Source organism: Microtus oregoni, unplaced genomic scaffold (genome assembly GCF_018167655.1).
Source record: "Microtus oregoni isolate MIOR12 unplaced genomic scaffold, Mior012 000065F_ref0000479, whole genome shotgun sequence".
NCBI lineage: Eukaryota > Metazoa > Chordata > Mammalia > Rodentia > Cricetidae > Microtus > Microtus oregoni.
In genome coordinates, this window is record NW_024543875.1 from 7,387,956 (window position 1) to 7,413,866 (window position 25,911).

Consider the following 25,911-nt stretch of genomic DNA (forward strand, 5'->3'; position numbering starts at 1 on the left):
CAGATGATAATTGATAGAGCCGGGACAGGCATTCAGGATGAGCTGATCCCAAAGCCTGCACCCCAAATGCTACCTCGGTGATGTCCCCAACTCTAAGTTGTTCCATGGGGTCAGCTCTCACATGAGCCCTATGTAATATAGGGAGTGTGTAGGGGCTCCAGAGCAGGGCTGAACCCAGGCCTCCTTGAGGGAGAGCCAGAACCCAAGATCTCACTGGTCCTAGAGAATGGGGCTGCCTTCTAGAGCCTTTGGGGTTAATACCTGGGAGCTGTGTATGGAATTCTCTGTCCACTCCTGCTGTGCCTCTGTAGTATTATTGGGTGCCTGAGATGTTGGTTTCTTGTTCCTGGTGTCAGTTCACAGTTTGATACTTGGAGAACCGGCCTTGCCTCATTTACTTCTGCCTGGACAGTTAGCCTGCTGTTTCAGCTAGGACATTCAAGGAGACTATGTACGTGAAGCTCCATCAGTATAGGGGATGTTGGCCTTTGGTTTCCTCTTAGTGTTCTGTGAGAAAAGGGGAACTCACACACTTCCACGTTCCAGGAGAAAATAAGATGACAGCGATCTTATTGAGGATTGGAACTCAGGCTCCCCTGGTTGTCCTGGAACTCGCTTTGTAGGCCAAGCTGGTCTTGAACTTACAGAGACCCACTTGCTTCTGCCTCCCAAGTGCTGGGATTAGAGGCGTGCACCACTGCCACCCAGCTGAGCTGAGAATCTTTAAATGCAAACCACCTAGACCTTAGTTGTTACTGGTCTCAGAAAAATCAAACTGCAGCTTCACGTCCTCAGGAGGGAAAAGAGGCTGTACCTGGTCTTGGTTGTCCCCAGTCAGGTCTGGGAGTGTTTTGGCTTGGAAGCTTTCACCAGTCTTGAATTTTAAGAATCTGCCAAATTGCTAAAACCCTGACTGGGAGGGAGTGTCCAAGGCCACATGCCTCCGTCAGCGACCACTGACGAAGCGGTCAAATTTCTGCTCACGGGCTTCCATCTGAGAAAAGTTGTAGGGAGTCATTGCTAGTTAGAGTCGGGGCTGCCTGTAGAGCAATGACTGCCTCGGGAGGAAACCTCTGCGGGAGTAATTGCTCACTTCTAATACACAACTGTTAGCTGCAAGACAGTAGGGCTGTGTGTGTGTGCGTGTGAGTGTTTTTTGTATGTGTGTATATGTGAGTATATGTGTGTGGTGTGAGTGTGTGTGTGTGTGTGTGTGTGTGTGTGAGAGAGAGAGAGAGAGAGAGAGAGGGAGGGAGGGAGGGAGAGAGAGAGAGAGAGAGAGAGAGAGAGAGAGACTGGAGGACATTCTCAGGTATCATTTCCTCAGGCTCCAGCCACCACTAGTTTTTTCTTTTTCTTTTCTTTCTTGTTTTTTTCTTTTTTTAGAGAGAGGGGATCTCTTACTGTCCTGGAACTTGCCAAGTAGGCTAGGCTAGCTGGCCCTGGAGCCCAGGGATCCACCTGTCTTCTCTTCATAGCCATTATAGCCAGCACCTGGCTTCCCCGCATACCCCCAGAATATGGGTTCTGGGGTTTAAGCTCAGGTCCTGAGCTTGCAATGCACACATCTGACTGACGGCTAGCCCCCACAGTTTGCCTTTTTGTAATCTACTCTGAAGTCTCTCCCAGTGGCAGGAGTGTCGAGACCTATTCAGCCTAGTCTTAAAGACCTTTGCCAGGGGAAGCGCCTGTAAGGCAAAGGAGGACTTAGCTACTATGGAAGCTTAGGCACGGTATGTGGACACTACCCACTACACCTGGCCAGCATTGCAGATGCAAGGGTTCCAGCCTCATCGGAAAGTTTCCCTTGGGACATACTGGTCATATGCACATAGTCTTCAGATGCAAACACTGCCGGGAGGTTTGGCATAGGAGTGGTCACGCACCTTTGCCCCTGCCATGGGCAATCCTGCACAGGTTGGCACCCAGCTCTGCCCCTGCTACATGGGCTGTTGCTTCCAGAAGAGCCACTCAGGTCACCAAGATGCAGACTTTGAGACCCCTGAAAATACTTAGCTCACCCAGCAGGCGAATGTGGCAGTATGTGCCTAAAGCCCCAGGTAGTACCTTCCTATGATAACCCTGTTTTTGCTGGAACCAGGACTCGAGAACGAAGGAGGCCTGGGCAGCCAGTGACACTAATGGCCTAGAATCTCTAAGCTAGGCACAGAGCTGTGACACCTTAGTGGGTGTCTGACTATAGGTACTGATTCTACAGGAGACAGAAGCCCTGTGGCATGGCGAGGTTCTCTGACCTTGGGCCAACGTGCCCAGCCTGTTTCCTGTCTCCTGATGATTGAGGGATATCTGTGGGTGCTCTGTGTGTTGGCACGGACTTAACCAACTTGACCAGCAACCGTTTCGGTATCACTTGGACACCAAGTTGTAGGAAGTCACAGAAGCGCCGTGTGACTTGCTTATCCTTCAGCCTCTACTCCCTCATGCTGCGTTCACGATATTGTGTTCGTTTGTTTTGATTTTCATTTTTTCGTAAATAACTCATGGCAGGCGTGGCCTAAAGCATTCTCATTATTAAAACATCAGGGATGTGTGCGCGGATCAGCGGCAGCTGCTAGGAGTTGCTCGGTGGCTAGAGAGAGGCACGACGTGGAAGAGGAAGGGGGTACGCAGGAGAAATGCCGGGTATGCAGAAGTTGGGCCTGCCCCAGGGCGGAGGGAGCAGGAAAGGGCACAGGGTTCCTTTCCCACGGAAATCCTCCTGGGGAGCATTCTCCATCTGTCCTGCCTCCTTTCTTTGTTCTTTGTTTTCCAGCTTGAAGCAGGTGGGCAGGGCAGAGACCCAGAGTCTGGCCAGAGACCCAGAAGCTCTGGTCTCATCGTGCCGGGCTCATGAGTTCTGCCCTCCACCCACCCGGGTGCCAGGTGGTAAGAGTTATCCGGACAATGATGGGATACCAAGCCCTGGAGGGCAATTCTTGAGCTTTGGATGCACAGGAGGAGGCTCCTGGGATGTCCTTGGGCCAGGGAGGTCTGGGAATGAAGGGCAGAGTGTCCAAAGAACTGGAAGAAGTGTTTCCTTGGAGACACTCCACGCCCTCATTGATGAGATCTCAGAAAGCAGCCAATGTATGAAGTCTGTTAATCTGCAGTTCTACTACACACATATAGGCCTGGATGAACATACACTTGATTGCGTATACACGTGTGCCTACTGTCTGTTTTCTGGAAGTTGCAGATTTGTGACTTTGACTTGGTCTCCTGAGCCAGGCATGTCCTTTGCTTTCTGTTACAGGGGCTGCCTGCCCACCAGACTCTGTTCCCCTCCTAGGCAGAAGTCCCTAGAATTCCCTGCCCCACACCCCACTAATGGAGCAGCACAGGGGTAGAATGGGAAGAGCACAGAATTGTGGAACACACACTCTGGGTTATTGCTTTTAGGCTGTGTTAGGTCCTAGAGCACAGGGAGAACTTTGCAGCACACAGCCGTCGTGGTAGAGGCTGGACCACACATGGTGGAACCAGGCAGAGGGCAACTTTACACCGAGTCCAGCTCTAGGCAGGAAACTTGGGGATCGGGTCACTTTCCTTCCCTATTCCTGCTTACACCTGGGGTTGAGGACCACACTGAGGACCTGTCTCCCCCTTGGATGTAGAAAGGAGTCACTTTTTAGTGGCATGCCCAGGATACTAGTCCACTAGACAAGAATGTCTGGACACTAGTCTCCGGCCAGGACAGTGGTGTTCTGGAGCCCTTAGATACTCCAAGCTGTCCTAGGTAATAAGGTCTTGCTTGTACCTGTACCCTTACCAACTCAAATGGAAACATTTTTGCTAAGGCCCTGACTGTTGAGGCCCCAGGTCCCTGAGGCCCTCCCAGCTTGTCTGAGAAAGGCAGGAGCTCAGGAACCGGGACTAGGTCAGAGGTGACCCTCGTGTTCAGGTGGAGTGAGGAAGGCATAACCCACACACCTGCTCCCCATCTGACCATCTTGAGGCTGTCCATCTTGTCTGAGGTGGCCATTGGTCCTCTTCTGTCCAGGCACCGGGTCAGTCTCTAGGAAGGCCAGCCCCGCTTGGGTGAGGCGAGCTTTCCCAAGCCAAGAGTCCTATGGTCAGGGGCCATGGCCCAGATGTGCCCTCTGGACAGTGTTGCTGGGTGGTCTTGGCTTGGCCTTGGATGGATGGACAGATGGAGCCCTTGAGGCCCAACCTTTACAGAACTAGCCAAGAAGTGCACTGATTGACTTCAGCAACCATTTCTCCTCCTGCCTGACTCCTTCCCTCCCTCTCTCCATCCCTCCCTCCCCATTCTATCCTTCCCTTTCTCCCCATTCCTTTCCTTCCTGCTCTCCCTCTTTATTTTTTCTTAATTAAAGGAAGGCCCTTGTCTGCTTCCCGAGACAATGTGTTATAAAGCTGAAGTTCTTGTTTCCTTTAACTTGCTTCGATTTTCTTTCATGTGGGCAGACTTTGGCTTAGATTAGGCTTAGAATAGCGTCATGGATTTTAGGATGATGGAAGCACAGATAGCCCTATAAGACATGTACACATAGCGCTTTTATCTATGGAAGTTTCACAGTCCAAAGGATTTTACCCAAACTAAGCAAAACCGTGCCCCCCTGCAGGGTTCTGATTCCCAGGAATTACTCTGAAGCTCCTTTGCTGTTGTACCTGTATCTGGGATGACTTTCCATGGAAGCTGATGAATGCAGCACAAGGAGCTGAGTTGAGCTCTCAGATGACACATAAAGCCGGAAGTGGCATGAGGCTGGACTCTCCTAGGGCAAACTGGGAGGCAGAGACTGGCTTCTCTTTAGAAGGTCGTGGGCTGCCATATGCAGCAGGGAACCACCGGCGAGACCCGGTCTTAAGTAAGGCGAAGTCGATGACCAACACCTTAGGCTGTCCTCACACATGAACATATACGTGCCAAACTGGGCTCATTACTGTGTAATCTCTTTTTCTATTTCTTATTTTTTTTTCTGTTTTTCCAAAACAGGGTTTCTTTGTGTGGCCCTGGCTGTCCTAGAACTCACTTGGTAGACCAGGCTAGCCTCAAACTCAGAGATCCTCATGCCTCTGCCTCCCATGTGCTGGGACTACAGATATGTGCCACCATAGCCCAGCTGCCCTTACTGTGTAATTAAAAAAATACATAAAAAGAATCACTTATCATGTAACTTAGTCTGCCATGGTGATCGTTTTCAGCTCCAGCTCTCCAAATCTGCCCCTCACAAGTTTCAAAAGGCATTTTAGGTCTGGAGCCCCAACATGGAGGGTCCTGGCTCTCGTCCTTCACCTCTGCCATGCTTGCCCTATCCTCTGAACACCCCTGGGCTTTGGGCTTCTCAGAGCTCCATCTGTAGGTGTTTTAATGTGCACAAGACAGGAATCCAACCTTCAAAACTCACTGTGACACCATTGATGCACCTCGGAACCTCGTATAGCATGAGCCCCATCTCAGGCCAGGGTTCGCAGCTCCCGTGTCTGGAATTTTCATAGCAGTTGTTGGGCTCGGGTTTGGGGTTTGGGGTGGATCCCTTCTTCAGTCAGCAATTCCCTCCCTCGCAGCTATGCATTTTGTTTTCCTACCCTTTTCCTTCCTGGCAGAAATTGTTCCGGACACTCACACCCCCACACGGGTCTCGCCAAAGGTGTCACTTAGGGCCCTCTGGATTTGGATTCTATGGTAGCCCCATGGCCTTTGCGTATGGGGGCAGATGCCTATGTCCGTCTGTGGTAGCCCAGGTATCCAGTGACTGCTTTTAACCCACTTGCCCTTTCTACTGCCTCCCACACAAGGTAGCTGTGAGGCCATGCCCTGCCCCCCTCCTCAGAGGTCGCTTAGGAGTTTGAAAGGGAGAGGAAATTGCGTGACAATCGAAGTCGTTAGAGGTCATCTACCCAACCTTAGCTTTGAGCCCTGGTGTTAGTAACACCTGTGCTTCCTGAGGGTCTTCCTGTGTTCCCTGGGACCTTGTGTCAGGAGAAATGCAAAAGGCAGAACTCACAACAAGCACAAAGCAAAGCTCTGTCTTGGAAAATGGTTGCAAATGGACCTCTGTGGCCCACAGGTGCCTTCTGACACTTGAATGAGGTTCATGTTGGCTCCAGTCAAGGGCTGTGGTGCTTACATGACAGGCTTCGGAGCTGGGATTTGAGAGAGACCTGTGTGCCCCTGAGCAGCCTAGCTGAGCTGGATGAGGCATGGATGAGGTTGTGCAGAGGGGAAGTGATACTGGCAACCCCCAGTGGCCAGCTGGAGAGCTGAGTGCCCCAGAGAACCTCATGGTCCCTATGCTTCAGCCTCATATGCTGGGCGATGGTGGAGCTGGGGATTGTGGGTCTTGTGTAGACAGGAATCAGAGAATGTGAGCCCCCTTTGGCCTCAGGTCTGTGATCTCATGAGGAGTTGGTCTCTGTGTTGTGACCTGTGTGCCAACAGCATTTTCATGCTTCCTGTCAGTGGGAGGCGGAGCCCTTTCTCATGGGAACAGTGATTCAAAACAGGAGAGCTGGTGGCTTCTCCCTGCACTACGCCCACATACCAAGCACTGTGGAAGGTCTGACTCGCCCGTTATCAGGGGAAGCTGCCCATCATTCCCACACAGCCTATCCCTCCTCCCTCCTCCCCCAGCTTAGAGGCTACATTGGCCATGGTCTCTTCAGCTCCTACAGCTGGAGGCCATACAGTGTGTGACCCAGGACCCTCAGGACCCCAGAATCAAGAAAAAGCTATGCAAAAAATTTCTTACAAGAATTCAAGAAAAAGAAATTTAAATTTGTTCAAAATCACTGACTACTTGCTTTGAACAGGCTAAGAGGGGCAATGGGTGCTTGACGTGCCTGTGGGAGGAGGGCAAGCTCCAGATCTCTAAGTCTAGCATGCTGTAGCTAGCAACATGGCCCGACCACAGGCTGCTCACCTCCAATCTGCCTGCTTGATTCTGTAATGTGTTTCTTTTAATTATCACTACATATTTATTTCATTATTTATTTTGTGGGCGTGTCATAGTGCACACGTGGAGGACAGAGGACAACTTGCAGGAGGGCATTCTCTTCTTCCACCACGTGGGTCCCGGGGGCCAAACTCGGGTCTTCAGACGTGGTAGCAGGTGCCCTTAGCTACTGTGCCATCTCTCCGGTGCTTAGTTTGATTTTGGAAAGATTTCTTTTCTTGCTTTTAAGTGTGCGTGTGGTGTGTGCATAGGAATATGCACGCCTGCAGAGGCTAGAGTTGACTATGAACAGTCTGACACAGAAGCTGGACGTAAACCTCGGATCCTTCGCAAGAGCAGCCACTACTCTAAACCACTGAGCCGTCTCTCCAGCCCTGTCTGTCATGCGGAGCGAGCAAGGCCTGACAGTCCCGCTGTGGCTTTGTGAGACTTTTCATCACAGACGGCAGTTTTAGACAGAGACGGTCCAGACACATGCTAACTGATGAGGGGTGAGCAGCAGAGTCAGGGCCAGCCTCTGTTGGGGTGGCGGCTGAGCCCTGGGAAGTGTCGCAAGGTCCCGGAAGATCTTCAGGAAGACACAGGACCGAACTTCAGCAGGTGGTGAGGGGCCAGGCAGTCCCAGCTTTCCCAGCTTTGCTTCAGGGAGAGCAGAGCATCACTTTCTCACAGATGTGTGCTTTACCGCACCCACTGCCTTCTGCTCTGAATTCAGGGCTGTGTAGAGGGGCAAACAGCAGCACATGAAGCCAGTCTGGGGGGACAGTTTTGAAAGTGAGTAAAATATGTTAGGTTAATGTTACGACAAGTTGGGGCTGAGGTAGGAGGCTCCCTCATAACTCAGGGGAGTGTGAGGCTAATGCCTCAGGAACCCCAAAATGCTGACCCTGCATTTAGGATGGGGCAAATATTAATCCCTGATTTAGTTATGTGGACATCAAGTCAATGGCATTTATTCTAGTTGTGGACTAGGTAGTAATCAAAGTCCAGCTAAAAAGAAATATTCGTGTAATATAATGTGGTGTGGTGATTAAACCGCTTTTTACTGTTACAGTAAGGTGCTCAAAAATTGGTTCATTTTTTTTAAAGGTTAGGATACCAAATTCTATGTTTTCTGTAAAATTTATGCATCTCCACTCCCATTTATTTAGACGGTATCTTTGGATCACTGGTGTAGGTTTTAAAGTATGCAGGGAACTTCAAATGACTTCATTTGTAGAAGTCGAGGGCTCTCCTGGCCCGCTGTTCCCTGGGTTGCTTTGAGTGTGACTTCCAAAAGGCGTGGAACTGAATTCACCGTGTGCACAAAATTTTGGGTCAGTCCTGGGCACTCATCTTCAGTGGGCAGTCACAGCCCCTATGTCTGATGTCAGAGACCACCCCGGGGACAGCAGAACCATGGCAGTGCCCTGAAGTTCAGACACCAGGAGGGGGGCAGTGGGCAAATTGTATTCAGCCATTTCCTCCTCCAGCCCTGTCCCCAGCTCTGATCCGAGGTGTAGTCCTGTGGGGTTGGAGAGATGTCGGATTTGTGGTGGATATTTCCGTCCAGAGCTGACAGTCTTAAACATGTAAGTCATTCTACATCCTGCTCCTTCCCACAATTTCTGTCTGTCACACTCTTTTTAAGCATTTCCTAGGGGTTGAAACTAGTTCTTTTCATTGTGAAGCTTTCGTTGTTTTGTTTCTGTTCACGGCAGAGCATAGTCTCTCTGTGCGGATAAGAAACTCAAATGCACATATAAGAAATATGACAGAGAGCCACAGGTGTGGGCTGCTTTGCAGTTGCCTCCCACACCACACCTGGGTACCCACGCCGCCTCTGGCTTTGAGCACTGTGACCCCACAGCCCTGGAAACACATCCCCTCCTGGAAGCAGGAGGCTGCTCGGCTCCCATGGGGCACCTTCCCCAGGATGCGGGCCTCCTTCCCGGGCCGAGCCCTCTGCTCTGTGGCTCTTCCTTCCGCCTGACAGCTTCTGGAAACGGGGTGTGTGACATACACAGGAAACGGCCCTGACTGGCGTAGTGTGAGCTGCCGGGCGCACGGCAGCACTTCTAGTGTCAGGAAGCCTGTCCCTTCTGTAACGCTGCTCTGAAGCCGCAGCCGGCCAAGCTCCGCCACCAGCCAGCATTCATCTGTGCTAGGCAAATGCAGCCCTTCAGGACTGTGGGTTTGCGAGTCAAATTCCTGCAGGGATGGCCTGGCTTGTACCCGCATAGTAGCAAACACAGGTGCATCTTGTTAGAATTGGAACGGAAACAAGGGACATGCCAGTCTGGAGGAGGGAGTGGGCCCAGGAGTTCCTTCTTTCTCTTGGGTCTGCTGTAACTTAGCATTGTTGGGTAAGTTATTCCTAGAGCCCCATTTGGTCAAGGGTGCCTCTCAGGGCTTCCCCTAGAGGAAGGTGTCCTTTACCGTTCCTCGCAAAGGGTATTCAGAAGCCTGCATCCCACTGGTGGCTCCGCTAGCTACGAGCTGGCTATCTGTACCTCTTCATTGCTCTGGGTAGTAGGTTTGGTTAGCATCTTAAAGACTGGCTGGTTTCTTTTATTTGTGAAGCACTGGCAAGCTGTGACCACACATGGTGACATAGCCACAGTGGCCATACGGAGACTTTCCTCTGCCATCAGGATGCTAAGGGTGTTGTGTCTGTCAGCGGTGAGCGCTGTCCCGCTGCCCGGTGCCTCAGGGACAGCGTGGGCGACTGTGTCTTGGTGTCTACCTGCACTAAAAGCTCCTCTGTTCCTTTGCAGCCCATCTTTACCCGCCCTTGACTGGCAGCTGCCATCCCACTCCGGTCCGTATGAGCTTCGGATCGAGGTGCAGCCCAAGTCCCATCACAGGGCTCACTATGAGACAGAAGGCAGCCGGGGGGCTGTGAAGGCCTCAGCTGGAGGACACCCTGTCGTGCAGGTATGGCGTCTGCTGTGACCTGCCAATAGCCCATGCCTTGGCATTTCTCAGTCTAAAACTGTTTTTGGATCCACAGCTAGGGACTTTGCTCAAACGTTAAACACAATCACCTCAGAGCTAGTTAGTTAGACGTGCGCTATGTAATGTACCTCATTTCCTTCTGAGTAGGGATGCTCCTCATCTTCTGTATGGTTATGCCCCAGTAAAAATGCCAGAAGTGAAGGTATATTCGCTATACCTCACTGACCTTGTGTCTTTTCATAAGCACAGCACAGGCAGAATGTCAGCCACCCCTCTCGTCACAGAGGGGCTGGCTGAGTAAAATAAGAAAAATTCAAAGTGTAGTTTTCTGAATGGGCATCACTTTCATACTAACCTAAAGTTAAAGGGAAGAAGATAAGTGGAACCACGGTGAGTCAGGCGCCGTCTGTGGGTACCATACAGTACTTTTCGTGACGTCTTTAATGGTTTAAAGGCTTACCCCAAACTGACTTACTCACAGGCCTGGTTCCATTGCATCAACCGTTCTGCAACCCTATGTTTCCCTTTCCAAACTCTCTGACCCTGGCGCAGATGCAGACTCTGCACCCACACCACAGACAGGGAATCAGTGGTCAGCCTATGCTCGTGCACCTGCCTGGAGGTGTCAGAGGTAGGGTCTGAGGGAGCAGGTAATGAGATGGCGTGCCAAGGGGAAGATGGCTGAGACGGGCACAGTCACACCCTTGGGATTTGGGGAAAGGAAACATACTCACTCAGAGGGGAGATTCGATGCTTACCCCTGCTGGCCAGGAGGCACATTGGAAACTAGGAGGTCCGAGAACATCACATATCTAGCTTGCCCCTCCTCCGCCTGCACATCAGTGCGACATCCCAAGAGGCCGTACGAGGTTGTCCTTGCTTCCCTGTGTCACACCTGTTACCTTGTGAGTTTTAGACCCCCCAGACATTACTGTTTTAAGTGGCACAGAGAAGTGCTTGTTTCTCTGGCTGGCTCTGGTCACATGGTGTTATCGAGAGCTCTCTACCTCAGTACCCCAACATCATAAACCCAGGTGCCCAGCCCTGTTATTTCAGGACTGATGCAGACTGGAAGGGGGACTCGACAGGAAACCATGTACTTTTATTTTATTCCATTTAGGTAAATAAAAAGCTGGCCAAGGCAGGAGGCCATGGAGACAAATGGCTGTTTGCCAACGCAGCAATCAGCCCCATGGCATGAGCCAAGCGAGGTGCAGAAATGAGGCACTTTAGCAGGGCTTGTGGGTGATATTAAGGTGATATTTGTGGCCCGTGTGCCTGATGCCAATTAATACCCACTTTGTTAGCGGCTTGATGTGATAAAATGCGGGAGAGACATCAGCACGCAGCAGCCAGCTTGACATTTTAAGTTTCTACCTCTTCCCAGGTGGAAGTCAGGTAGAGCGGGCCCTCAGCTGTGCAGGGTAACTACAGGTATTTACCGCTCCTTTCCTGCCGTGGTCGGCACTGAATGGAAGTGCATTATTGCTGAATGGAACAGGTTTTAATAAGAGAGGGCATAAGCCCGTTAAAGGAAAGCAGGAAAGTTAGCGGAGAGATAATGGCCAGCCTCCTCCACTTACTTGGATCATATAGGCAAGGGGCGCTGGGCAAGAGCCAGGGGGTGGAAATAGTGTGCCTTCTGCAGAAAGATGAAGCCATGGACACGAGTCTGTGCCTTTCGGGGTTTCGTTGATGGTGGTTGTAAGAATCTCATTCGCTTTGGGAAGACAAAGCCAGGAGGAATGTGGGGAGCCCTTGTGTTTGGGTCGGGGAAGTTTGCTGTCTGCCAGCCTCTGATACCCATTGACTGTGTGTCAGGTGCCTAGTGGACCTGCAGCCCCTAAAGAGCCAGGCTGTGGGCATCTTGGGCACAGGGCAACGTTTATGTACCAGTGCAAATAATATCCAGGAAATTGAGGCATTTCTGAGGAATGATGAAATTTAAAACAGCGTTTAAGAAGTACCCTCTGAATTATTTAAAGTGGTATTAAGGGAAGGTGGCAAAGTCAGGTCAGGCCGGTGCTGCTTCCACCAAACAGCCACCCCCTTCCCTAACAGTGTTGATAGGCAAAGAAAAACAACCCCTAACCAAAAATGCCAGGTTCTGTGGCATGTCTCATGGTGAGAAATTAGGAACCCAAGGAGTTTCCTGGAATATTCTTACAAAGTAAGCTCACACCTATGCCAGTGTGAGGTAAACAGCTAAAAAGAGGGCATTTTAGGGGGGTTGTTTTCTTTTTTTGGTTGGTGGACCACAAATTAGATAAAAATAGAATTTACACATAATTATGAAACACGCAAAAATAGAAAATTCTCTTGGTTGCCATGAAAGCGCCGTAACCACAAAGTTCTACCCCAAGCTTCTGGGTTCTTTTGACACACCCTTTAGTGCCATCAGCTCTGCGCCTAACCTTTTAGCTCTCAGAGGTGGGTACACTGCACAGTAGTCTGGGTGAGGCCACGGGCCAGCCCACATGTCCAGGATGCAGTCACTGCACGAGCCACTGTGTGGCCAGTGGTATTTGTTGCGCTCCTAACTGTTCCTCCATCTCACACATGAGCCCCTAGAAGCTCCCTTTGGTCCAGCCTTGTCTCTGTAGTGGATCCAGCATCCTCTTTTACTCTGTGTCTCAAGACGTTGTCCATAAAGACAGCAGCAATCTGCAGAAAGGGAGGAAGATGTGCCCTTAGAACCGGGGTCCAGAAAGAGCTCACGTCAGTGACCTCTTCCTTGTATGTATTGTCCAGGAACATACGGATCAGACTTGGACATATTGGGAGAGTCAAGGGCATGCATTTAAGAAAAGGAAGGGGCAGCTGCATCAGTGAGGTCAGTACCTGTGAAGGTCCTGCCTGAACAGCCAGCTGTGTGGTGGGAGGACTCTCCCTCTGACACAGACTTTCATTTTGAGCAGTGTTCTCTTCTCGGGGATCATTGTTTCCCACCAGGATGGTGTCACTTCTTCTTCTGTTGTGCTAGGATCTAAGTATCCAAAATAGCCACAGGCTCCCACTAGCTGTTCCATTACCACAAGCTACCCAGTCTTCAAGAACACTGGCTTAATAATCTGACATTATCTAAAAAACCAAAACCAAAACAAGACAAGACAAAAAAAAAAACACACAAAAAAAAATCATGCCAAATCAGAATGAGCAGCCACGAGTTACTCTGGACTCAAGGAGGGGCTGGTAAGGGCTTACCTTTAGACTGTCTTGGCAGACCCCAGGATCAGTTTGAGACCCACCTTGCAGTGTCTACGTGGACATGGTCTGTGCAAAGTCTGTGGGGAATATCCTTGGTGACATGGTAGCTCCCCTTATGTCCCTCCAGTTCCACTGTCTTCCATTAGTTACCAAGACAGGGCCTCCTACATCTGTCTACAGTGTGCTGTGGTCTTGCTTCCAATGTCACACTGTAGCCAGTAAGAAAAGGCCTAAACTTCCCTTGACTCTGAAATTTGCTTTAGTAGACCAGATGTCTCAATTACTCTGTCTAAGGTAGAGGCACCTGCTTCTCCAGCTCCCCACAGTATGACTTCAGTATTGAGCATCACCCCTATCCAGCAAGGACCCGCCTGACCTTAATCTAGCCTCTGGCTATCAGGTCTCTGTGTCTGTTGGGTCTTGGCCACTGCTGACAGAAGTGGCTGAGGACCCAAATTCTCCAGAAGTGAGGCAGGTAATGCCTAGGTTGTCCTAAAGTGAACTGTGGCCTTGTAGGCTCCTGTCTTTAGGGGCCCTGACTGCAGCGCATTGTGGGGTCTGAAAATCACCTCCCACCCTGGGGGTCACAGCATCCAGCTCTGCTTACCAATCACCAAAATGACTTGCCTGATAGTATCGCGCATCACACACAGGCCCACTCTGCTTGAATAATTGATAGACCACTGACATATGAACACTCAGAAGCTGGCCAGTTCCTAACATTTAGGTTTGCAGCATGGGTCTTGCCATTTAGAACAGGGACCAGAGGAGCCCCTGCCTGGCCATGAAGGATTCAAGTCAAAGAAACACAGTTAGATAGTGACCCAGACAGGTGACCCTGCACTCAGCATGCATAAGTAATATACTCTTAGGGCACAGACAATCGGTACTTGAGATTCTAAAGGAACCAGGGCAATGCCATAGAGGAAGCCATCATAAACCTTGGCTTGTGTTCACGCACCAGGGCCAGGCAGAGGCCAGTGGGGTCTCATGGCCTGAGGGACCCTTCAGAGGTCACTTAACTTGCTTCCTCCCATATAGATTTATGGCAAATGATTTTTCTGTCTTACATGACATTTGGCAGCTGAGGACATCCACTGGGGGATGACTTGCATTTCTCAGGTTGTTAAAATTGTCCTCGAGCCAGGCTGTTGTTATAATTACATTTCTTTCTTGGTGGTGTCTTTCCTCAAGTCCCAGGGGGAGGTTGAGAGTGGTGAAAATACTGTGGCAGGGGGTTGGTGAGGGTGTCTGACCTGTGGTTAGAAGGTCATTTGGTTCAGTGGCCTGGGATGCTCTGCCACGTGTGAACCTGCTTTCCCCAGTCTCCCAGGCTTCTCCTCTGGAATGTGCACACCTGGAGGCTGACAGAGCCAGGGTCTTTCAAGGGCCAGTGAGGGGTTTTGCTAGGTGTTCTGGTCAAAGCAGCAGGGCGGGGGTGGGGGTGGGGTATAAAATGCAGCACTTCACTCTGCCTGGGGCAGCAAGCTGTTAAAACATGCACATCGCAGAGGTTAAACTGCAGCCTTGACCCCAAAGCAGAAACATGCTGGCCCTGGTCTGCCCAGAGTCAGCTGACTGCATGAGGTCTGGATTAATTTTTTATGGATCTGACTGGACAGTGCACAGAGTCCTCTCTTCTTTCAGGGCCTTTCAATGCAAACATTTTCCAGTCCCTGCCCATCACGCACAGGCTGACCCTCCCGTCCCTGCCCACCACGCACAGGCTGACTCCCTTCCGCACATGCCCTCAGCCCCCAAGTCCATTGTTCAGAAAGCACAAGGGTTTCACGAGAATGCCCCTGAGCTCACTGCAGCTTTACTTACCGTACAAGCTCCCAGTGGCACAGCTAAGGGTCGACAGACAGTTGGTGGTGAGAGACGAGTTGTTGTACTGGGAAGACCTCTGGGGACAACTTCCACACCAGTGTGACAGTGGAGTGGAGATGGCCTGTCGGCTTGCTCTGTCTATAGCGGTGTGATTGGAAAACTTCTCTGGCCTCTGTTTAGTTGCATGGATGTACTCAAGGCTGCGGCTTCCTGTGGCTCTTGGTATCTGCATGTGAGCTTGTTTCAGAACCCTGCTGTCGAGTAGAGTGGGAAGCTGCGAAGCCACTGTGCGTGCCTGCGAGCAAAGGCAAGGCAGGGCTACAGGCAGAACCGTCCCCTCCCCGCAAACAAGGAGCCTCCAGGCCTGTCACCAAGTCCCCAGAGAAGACTTGGAAGCTGTGGCTTCTTTGTTCCAGACTAGAGAAAGTTTAATGATGACATCTTGGGCATGGAAACTGCAGATGGCTCTCTCGTCGCGTGCCAGCTGAGCTTGTTCTTAGGGTCCAGACGAGACAGACCCAGTCGAGCTTCTCTCCTACCCTGGGATCTCAGCTGTCGAACTGGGGTGCCGTGAGATGAAGAACGTGACTGGAGACGAAACAAGAACCAGCATTTCTAGCAGCAGTGACCAGGAAGAGGCATGTCTCCAGCTGGCTCCTGGCCGTGCATGGACCCCCTTCCTGGTGACTCCGTGGCTTTCACTGGCCCCGAGGACCTATAGGTACCCCGAGTGTCACAGTTTACTTTTGAGCAGCTGTTCAGATGTGAAGAACATACAAATAGCGGGTGTGTTCTCTCGGGAGTCGGTCAGGGAAGGACTGGTGCTTTGTTTCCGAGTCTGTTGTGTGACTGTCCCCAGTGTGGGGCCACCATGGGAGGTAGGGGTACAGAGAGAAACTATTTTTGTATGCCTACCCTGGCCCAGCAACCTTTTTTTCTGCCACCTGAAAGAGGAGAACACTGGGCTCCTTCCTGTGGGGATGGAGGCAGTTGGCTCTGTATCAGCACAGAGGGCCACAGGCCTGGCCTAGGCAGTCACACACACAGTCCCCACCTCACTGGTCATGTGAGTAGATGCCCTCAGCATGGAACTCAGGGCCGAGAGACGGGGCAAAAGGAGAGCCGGTGCCTCTGGTGTGACACACAGGATCTAGGGTAGCATTATGGGACCAGTGCAACAAGAAGCCTTGGTGAGCTTTAAGTATCTTCAATCCTTCCTATCACATCCCAGCCCTCCATCCTCCCTCGGCATTCCTGGGGCCCTAATAGTCTAATGGCAAGGCTCAAATTCTCTTACATTTACTCCGTGCATGCTAAATGCATGCCCTGAGCCCTGGTAGCCACACTGTAAACAGCAAAATTCACCAACGTGCTGGCAGCCACAGGCTGGACTCTACAAGCTGGAGGGGTCGGGGTTCAGGACAGCAGCCATGTTCTCTGGGGTTTCCTTGCATGTCTGGGTCTGAAATCCTCATGGTGGCATGTTGCGACACACTACCTGGCATGGTATAGGAGGCCGCTCCTGAGGGGCCTCCGCCCTGTGTACAAGGTAAGCACTAGCCTAGAGTGTCAGTTTGGAGCCTGGATGAGTCCCAGAGGGTGGACAGGCGGCTGCTTCCGAGTCCATTGGGTAGGGAGGGAGGAGCCTATGTCGGGAGTTTCTGTACCTGCTCACCAGCTACGCAAATGGAATCTGCTAGCTTTTGGTGTCTCTTTCCTTGGATTTGGGTGGACAGAGAGTGGGTAAAGGCTGCCATCTGCAGGGCCAGCCTTAGGGATGCTAAATGCCATGCTTAACACAGAGATAATCCAGGTTGGTATGCACGGGGCTGATTGGGCTGTGATTCCTGGCCATGCTGACAGTTTCTAAGGACACCCAGGCCCTGGGGGCTCTTGCAGAGAGGTGAGCAGTGCGATCCGCCCCACCTGTATGTTGCCCGAGTTTGTGCCTCTCTTTGTCCCCTGGCCCCTTTTGACCCCTCAGGCCTGGCAGGAATCAGCCCTGCCCAACAGTCCCACTGAGCCTGTGCAGAACAGATGGGCCGTGATTCGATCACATGCCCTTGATTTAATATCCCCACACTACCTTGCTGATGCCCAGATCTTGAAGGGTGATCCCATCCACTTCCATCCAAGACACCTTCAAGTAAGGGGCATTTCCAGCAAGGGTGGGGGTGGGGCTCCCACTCTCCCAAGCCAGCATGCAAGGCAGGAAGGTTGCCATTGGAGAAGAGCAGGGGTGCTGGCCTAAGATGCACATCCGGGTACATCCAGGTTATGGATGTGAACAGCGTCCTCCGATGTCCATTCTGAGCTGTTCTGTGGCTCTACCTGACAGGTCATAGAATTAACATCTGATGGTGGTCTGAGGCTCAGGCCGTGTCCCCCTACCCCACCTCCTGTCTGCCCCAGCCTTCTTCAGGCCGGGAGAGGAAACATGAAATTTGTGAGGGAATTATTTCCTGGGATGGGGCCAAAGCTCACTTTCCAGGACCCTATAAGAAAGTAGATCTGGACCCTTTGACCCCAGGACGGGCGGCGCTTGAAGCATCTGCAAACGTGCTCTCTGAACGTGTGCAGTGCTTCAGGGGGCCATGGATGAAGACAACAGGGAGCCAGGGTTCTAAAATCTGACCGGCCAAACACCTCACCAGTTCCAGCTGCAGGCGAGCCATGAAGCTCACAGTCCATCTCTGAAAGCCGTGGAGTGTGGCTTCCTCCATGAGAACCTGCACTAGGGCCTTTTATCTGAGAAACTGTACCAGATTCTGGGGAGAGGGTAGTCCTGGGAGGTGGGAGGTTGGGTTCAGGGTCCCATAAGGAAGGAAAGGCATGTTTGAGTCCAGTGCTTCCATAGACAGCACATGCTTTCTCACTGGGGCTTCAGGACGGCAGACTTTCTCCTCAGAGAGACTCTTCGCGGCACTGGGGATGATGAAGCTTGGGTCCTTGGATGTACCAAGCAGGCATTTTGCCTCTTGAGTTACAGCCGCAGCTCTGAGACATCGTTGAGTAAATTAAACAACTCATTATTAGAGGCCTGGATCAGCCTCAGGCCCTCAGCAAGGTGAAATGACTTTGCCAGTGGGAATCAAGTCCCCGTGAAGGTGTCACATGCAAGGTTCTCAGTGAGGGCCTAGCGGGCATTATCAGTATGTGTGGTCTCTAGCTTGCATACCTTTGAAGTATTTACACAGATACACCCATTTCGGTTCTTTTTTTTTTATTAATTTGACTTCTCAGAAAGGTAGAGAAAATGTGTACATGGAAAGACCTGAAGGAGCTACGTGCAGCCTCTCACCGTGTCCCTGTGCGGCCCTCAGCTTCAGGCTTTACTGGAAGGGGCCGTGTGTATATGGCCATCATCCCTCGGGATCTGAGGAACAACTGTCTGTGTTTATAAAGATGGTTTTGGTCTTTAGTATGATGATTGTCTTCATGGGAAGAGTCCTCAAAATTACGTTGTATAAATTAAGAACTGCTGTGGGCTCATGACACATATGTGCACACACAAAACCAAGTGCGCACACTACCATAACCGTGTGCTTGCTCACCCAGGCACACATTCATGAAACAAATTGCACAGGCTCCAAAACACACGTGTGCCCATACAATTCAGGGTCAAATGCACACCACATACACACATACATACCTACGTACATTCATAACATACACATGTACATGAATCCCAATAGGTCATATTTACAGACACTTATATGCTCATATATGTAGAAACACATGCATAGACATACACATGTCACATATATCAGTATATGCACACACGCACACACATACACACACTTGTACCACCAGAAAGCCAGGGAATAGTTTGTGTGCAGACACTTAGTCACTGACAGAAATTCTGTGGGTAGCCCACTGAGCAGCAATGATGGTAACTTTGCCTTCTGTGCTAGGGAGCTGTGCCCGGAAGCTCTGCCCGGTGCCTGCCTGCCTCATGGGGAAGCCCTGGAACCTTATGTTCTGAGCCCATTTGCTGGGACACAGGAGCTCAGGCAGTGGGTGTTCCCACCTAGTTAGGCAGAACAGGACAAGCATTGTCTGTCTGGCATCCTTCCAGGTGCTGCTGCGTACGTGAAGCTGTTTTTGTTTTTGTTTTGTTTTTGCAATATATGCTAGGCAAATCATTTACCACTGACCTACATTCCTAATCTCCCTTTTAACTTCTAATCTTGAAACAGCAGTCTCCTTGAGTTGCTCAAGCTGGCCTTGAACGCACTCTATAGCCCAAGCTGACTTTGAATGTGTAATCCTCCTGCCTCAGCTTTCTGAGTGCTGAGATTATGGTCCTGCACCACACAGCCTGGCTCTGAAGTTGTGCCTTAATTGTTCTACTGAGTGTCTGCGAGGGGTCCTGACCCCACTGGTCACTCCTTTCCTCCCAGACAGGCACATGGTGGCATCTGGAGTGACAAACAGTTCCACAGCTGTGGTGATGTCCCCGTGATGGTTGTTCTGAAGGGGGTCACCCATGATTAAGAATAGCAGCTCCCAGGGCTGTGCCTCTCGCTGAAGTTGGCATGGTAGCCCCCACCTCACTAGAGTGACATTTGGCTCCCACCTTCTCAAGTTGTGAGGCAGGAAGCTGGTTCAGACCTGGCTCCTGTGGGGCAGAATGGTGAATTCCCAGGGTGCCTCTTTGCCCTGCCTGGAGACCAATGCTCTGCAGTCTCCAGGATAGGGAAATAGAACTTCCAATAACAGAAAACTTCCCGTCTCCTGGCAGTGGTGTTTGTAATGAAGAATTGGGGCTGAGAACAATCTGAGATAATATGAGTTAGTAAAACACGTGGACTCTTGGTTAACCAAATGGAGGGAACTGGGTTTAAAAAAATAGTGAAACCCACTCTGGTGTGATCCCCAGCAGGAGGGAAAGTGAGACCAGTGTGTGTGAGCCGATATCTCTCGTCTTCTGGGACGTGGTGGCATGCTCATGTTACTCAGGGTCTTAAATGCAAATTTCCCTTTAAGTTGATTATTTCAAGTGCACGTTATGTCCATGTGGAAGACTGTCCCATGACGCTGTCCTTTGCTTAGTAACCAAGTCAGAATGGCTGGCTGAAAGGCAAACTGTTTTCCCCAGCTAATTGGCACTGCTAATTCAGATCTTCCCTCTGCCGTGTAGGAAGGTGTGCACGCTGGCCCAACTCCAGCACTGAATAAATTTGTCCTCCATCAGTCCGTTGGCCTGTCATTTCCCTCTGTAAGTGCTGAGGTGGTACAGGAGCTAAAAACAAACATTTTCATGTGCAGGAAACTGAGGAGTGCTTACGCCTTGCAAACGAAGTGATGCATTTTGCTTCGTTTACAGGGAAGCCGAGGAGAGTTGGGTTTGACAGGTAACTTTAGAGATGTAGTTCTGACAGACATTGTGAGAAGCCAGAGGGAGACGGTCCCTGCCGTGGGATGTGTGAAGCAGCTTAGATTTCGTCTCTTAAAGTGAACTTCGTGCTTTAAATAATAGATATTTACCTCCCAGGTTAAGCCTTAAATATTCCTATTTTCACTGAAATGGCATGTTTCTAAAGGATAAAATTATACCGTGTTCACTGCCTTCCATCCCGTAGGAAGCCTGGAGTAGCAGGGGTCCTGGGGGAATTTTCAGTTGTCATTTTAAAGTCATCTGACCCAAGCCAGGCTTGGCCTTGGGCCTTTCTGAGGATTGCCCACTGAGAAGGTTTAGGTTGTAGGCTCATTTATATATTCTTGTGTTAAATTTCACAAGATAGAATACTAACTGGCACAATTTGCCTCTGAATTTCTGATTTTTATTTATTTATTTACTTTAGCACATCACATTGTAAAACTATTCTAGCTCAATACAGAGTATTGGTTTCTTAGTGTTTTTATCCCATTGCAAGAAGCAAGTGCCTGACTCCCAGGTGTTTAGGCACCTGGACCAACCAACCTTGGTTGCTGACCATTCTGGGCACTGTTTGCTCCACACTGAAGATTTAGACAGTTGCTAGCCTAAGATGGCAGAGTTAGCTTTCTATGCTGATGGCCTTGGGTAGGAGATTCTATGTAGTATCCATCCATTTAGCCAGCTAGGCCCATGGCAAATTGGGGAGAGATTTCTTTGTATGCTTTGACTCACCAGTCTTAATCAAGGGTTTTTACTGCTGTTGTCTTAGAATGGTTGGGTACCTGTGGTCTGTAGGCACCCTTCACACTCACATATATGTACCTTGGTGCTTAGCCCACCTGAACATATCACACAGGTGTTTACTGAATCTGTCTGAAGCGATCGAGTTCATGGGCACCGTGACTACATAACACAGATGCCTGGCCCATAACTCCTGACCCAAGCCCAGAAAGAAACCTTTCCAACCTGACCTGGTGTCTATGAGTACGCAGGGAAAGACAGACACAATTACACTGCCACACCAGACTGTCTCGTGCAGGGGCTGACACTTATAAAACCACCCAGGTGATGGTCGGAGTCTGTCGGCTGCACCACATGCATCCAGGGTTTGTCACAGGACGAGCATTGATTTTTAAGCATGAATCAGAGGTGCTCGTCATGCTGAGCAGAGGCCCGGGAGACAAAGATTCTCTTGGAGCCACCTATGGTGTCAGGGAGTGGCTGCAGATTCAGGCATACCGCATCAGCATCTCCCACCTCTGCAGCACAGATTCTCCTGTCCACAGTTGTGACGTCTGCATGGTGTCGCCACAGGGATGGGTGGCTGTTTCACTCAGCCCCTCCACCGTGCAGTCTGCCATGAGCTCTTGATCCCCTGTCCTGTGTGGTGATTCACCGTAGAGAACTGCTGTTTCTCAGCCCCCAGATTCCCTTGCATCTCCAGAAGTGAACCGGGGTAAGCCCCATCCCCGGCCCTCAGCTTGCTTATGTAGACTTCTCTCCTGAATGCTGTCAATAATGGACCATTTGACAGGATTCTTTTCTGGGAGCTCAAATTCAGAAGTAGTTTCTTTCCCTTTACAGGAACTAGAGGAGGGTCTGCATCTTTTGCTAATACAATGTGGAGGGATGGTTCCTACAGACTGAGCTGGGCTGTGAGCACAGATGTTAGATAGGCACTGAGGTCTCTGGGCCATTTCTTACTCTCAAGCCTAAACCTTGCATGTCTGTATTGAGGAGTCTCTTGGGTTGAGAGGAGTTCGTAGGCTCACAGAAAGTTATCCCCACTTGCCTCACAGGCCTTTGCATTGGGAAAACAGAAGGCTTTGCTGAAGAAAATGTTGGGGTGCAGGGTCATCCCTCAGATGCGTGCTCCTCACATTTGCCTTCTCGAAGTTGCCAGTGGCTACCACTTTGTATCAGCTCAGCGGGAAACGGATAGAAGTCCCCCAAGCCCATATGGAGGTCAGCCAGCCTCCATGTGGAAGCAGTATGCTTTCAATCCAGTCGTCAGTGGTGAGCCCTTTGTGGGGTTCCTAGTCCACCTGGCCTCCTTTGCTCTTGAGGCAACAAAGCCCTGGGCCTCTGCCCATTAGCCTCTGAGGAGTGGGGAACACATTTGTTCTTCCTGCGGCTGCTGGCGCTGGGCTGATAATTGACCTCGAGGATCTTGGTGGTACCTGTTTGAAGTTCAGCCTTGGTCCCCAGTCCTTTCATCTTGAGGTAGAGCTGGCACTGGCCGCATGCCACATGCTGGTGGATCACAGGACGGCCATGCCTCTCCTAATGAGCTACTGGCATGCATCAGGCCAGAGGCAGTGGCTGAGGCCTTTGCGTGAGGGACATGCGAGCGGCCCGCTGCCTTGTAAAAACCCGATACCCAAGGCCCACATCAAAATCCAGGAGCAGCTAATTACACTGTCTGATTTTTCTTGTTCCCGTTCCTGGGTTTCTTTGCTTCCTTCCCAATGTTTTAAAATGAAAGGCACAACCCTCTAAGAGCCCATAAGGCTTACGCTGGAAAGGCAAGAGGTAGGTGGGTAGAGCCTCGGGTCCCCTGTACCCCCTCTCTTCCCTGTTGCCTCCCTGTCCTTTGGCAGGAATCTGTGGATCCATTTCTTGTGCTGAGGTTTTTTTCCGTTAGGTTTCATCACAGAGCTTCCTCCTCGTTGCTTCAGGACCCTCAGAGACTGCTGGCTGCTCTCTAGAGGGGTGTCCAGAGCCCTCCTGTTTGAGGGTGCTGAAACCAAACCCCTACACTCCAGCAACTCATTTCAGGTTCCCACCCATATGCCCCTCTTAGTTCTGAGTTCTGTGTTGCAGCCCTCAGCCTCTCTACCCCACTGTGGCCAGGCTATTCCTGTGACCTCCATGAGGGGCTGCAGCCTTAGCCCTTGGTAAAGTGGGTGACAATGACTAGGGGAGGCTGTACTTCGTCATAGACTAGGACCTCGATGCTCATTGCAAGCACAGGTGGCCCCTGCATCCCACAGTGTATGTCATCCAGCCCGGGCTTCTTTCAGGATAGCGGGGCACTATGGGACATTGTAAGCATGGCCCATGAGGTGGGCAGATTTCAAGACTCTGAATAGAATGACTGGAGGGGGCAGAGCTGCTAGGGGTGAGGCAGAGCGAGGAGCCAAAGCCTTGCCTGCAGATCGACTTCAGCTTGTGTGAGTCTAACACATTATCCTAGGATCCTCTATGGTTGGGACTAGCATCATCCTGTGCTGGCATATCACCTGCACCTGTCTGGGGCGCTTGAATCACACTTAAATGTTCATCATGTGTTTGAGTGGAGGCTGTGGGTCCTGGGCTCCTGGCCTGATGGACTTTGAGTGGTGCCATGTGTGAGGAGTGCATGTGTACGCTGATGCATGTATATGAATGTGTTATGATTGTTTGAAGACAGGCCCAGGAATGTTCAAATTCTAATCTAGATTCCCAGGGCCTTGAAGATAGTGAGGTTTTATTTTATGTTTATTTTTTGAGATAGGATCTCACTGTGTAGGTCTGGCTGTCCAGACACACTCTATATAGACTCTGGCTAGCTGGGAACTAAGAGATCTGCCTGCCTTTGAGCCTCAAATGCTGGGATTAAAGGTGTGTGCCACTGTGCCTGGCTGCATTTTGTATTATAATTTTAAGAAGTAATGATATTACACCCCATGAAGCTGAGGGACTGGGCACTGGGCACGGGGCACGGGGCACGGGGCACCGGGCACCGGGCACCGGGCACAGCTTTCCTTCTGAGCTTTCCCCTGCTGACGAATGGACCCCACTGTTTCTGTGCATGGAGCTCACTGGGAGTTCTTTGTTTTCCTGCCAGCTACATGGTTACTTGGAAAATGAGCCGCTCACGCTACAGCTGTTCATTGGGACAGCCGACGACCGCCTGCTGCGGCCCCACGCCTTCTACCAGGTCCACCGAATCACGGGGAAGACTGTCTCCACCACCAGCCACGAAGCCATCCTGTCCAACACCAAAGTCCTGGAGATCCCTCTACTTCCGGAAAATAACATGCGAGCCATGTAAGCTGATTGGAGCTCCCTTGGGGATAGGTTTCTGCACTCTGCCCCAGCACCCAGGGCTCTGCCCCAGCTCCCGGGCTCTGCCCCAGGTCCCAGGGCTCTATTCCAGCATCCAGGCCCCAGGCCCTGTAGCTCAGCCCTGAAGGAACTTTACAAATATTTGCGACAACAGATTTGTTTCGTTCTGGGTTGTCAATTGCTATGTAGTGTGTCTGAAAAACAGAGTTGTAAACGCTACCCCCAGCGCCTGCATTTGGCGCCTAAGCACAGCACCTGTTTACTTCTGAATGCAGCCGTGCTCATTCAAGAAATGGTTGAGATAAACACCGGAAAGGTAGGGAGGGCAACACCTCTGGATTGTGCTTTCAGTGGAAGCTGCCAATACGGCTGATGTGGCCAGCTCTGGTGCACAAAGCCCACAGGCACACAGTTAGCTTAGAAAGGAATTCGTTAGAGCACATCACATAGTATGCCGTTTTGAGGGCCCCAAACTGTGAGTGGAGCAGAGAGAACTTGTGTTCTGGTAGTTCCCACGGGAGTCACACTGAGCTGGGACCCCAGACTGGGACGGATGACAGCACACATAAGCAGGAGGCCATCATGAAAATTGCAGGTAAGGGAGACTGGGTGCAGACTGGAAGGCTTCCTCTTGCTCTCCAACATCTGTGTCTCCCTGGTGACATTCAACTAAGCGATGTCTACCAAAGGGGCCTGTCCATGCAAAGGCTATGGGCATGGGGAAATTTGGGGTATGTGTTCACACATGAGGAGGCCAGCATGGGGATGGAAGGGCGGAAGACAGGCAGACTGGTGTGGCTGAATCACGCAGTACTGTGTGCGTGTGTTGATAAGTTCTCTGTAACATTAAGCCTTCTAAGCCCATGGCAAAGGGAGAGCTCTCTGTGTGTGTCATCCTCTCACGGATCCGAGGGCTTTACTGATCAGGACTTCACTGTCAGCCCCTAGGTTCCCTTCTCTAACTGTATAATCCAAACTTCCCAAGGACAGGACAGAGCCAACGCGTCTCGGAGGAGACAGGCTCAGCCACGGCTGCTGGGGCCACTGTGACACAGCATGCTCCAGCAGGGGACCAGGGAGCAGCCATCAGCTAACACAGCCACATAGCGCAAGACATACTCTGAAGGCTACGTGTGTGTGTGTGTGTGTGTGTGTGTGTGTGTGTGTGTGTGTGTGTGCTGAGCTACAGGGCCCCACACAACTGCTTGGCATGGGAGATACATGCTTATTCTCTTCTTGTGTGGGGGAAGGAAAGGTACTGGTTTTATTATATCAAGATTTTTGTCATGTTTGGAACATTTTACTGGACTCTAGATTTGAATGAGATTATGAAGTAAAATAAAATTATGTGAAACCCTAGAAGACAAGTTTTACAAATCATAAAAGATATCAAAATGAACAAAGAGAATAATATTTCAGGCCTTGAATACATTGGCTAGAGCAGTGCAGGACACACAGGGATGTGGAGCACTGCAGGACACAAAGGAAGGCAGAGCACTGCAGGATACACAGGGAGGTGGGGCACTGCAGGACACACAGGGAACAGAGCACTGCAGGACACACAGGGAGAGGAGCACTGCAGGA

At 50.9% G+C, this 25,911-nt stretch overlaps 1 protein-coding gene across 3 annotated transcripts in view; it reads left to right on the forward strand.

Annotated features, from left to right (window-relative positions):
• Positions 1-25,911, forward strand: part of Nfatc1 (nuclear factor of activated T cells 1) — a 111,669-nt gene that overhangs the window by 20,717 nt on the left and 65,041 nt on the right. For all 3 annotated transcript variants that reach the window (XM_041640859.1, XM_041640861.1, XM_041640860.1), the window contains exons 3-4: positions 9,677-9,836; positions 24,107-24,309. In XM_041640859.1, coding sequence (XP_041496793.1) covers positions 9,677-9,836; positions 24,107-24,309 — 363 coding nt within the window. The remainder of the gene's footprint in view (positions 1-9,676; positions 9,837-24,106; positions 24,310-25,911) is intronic.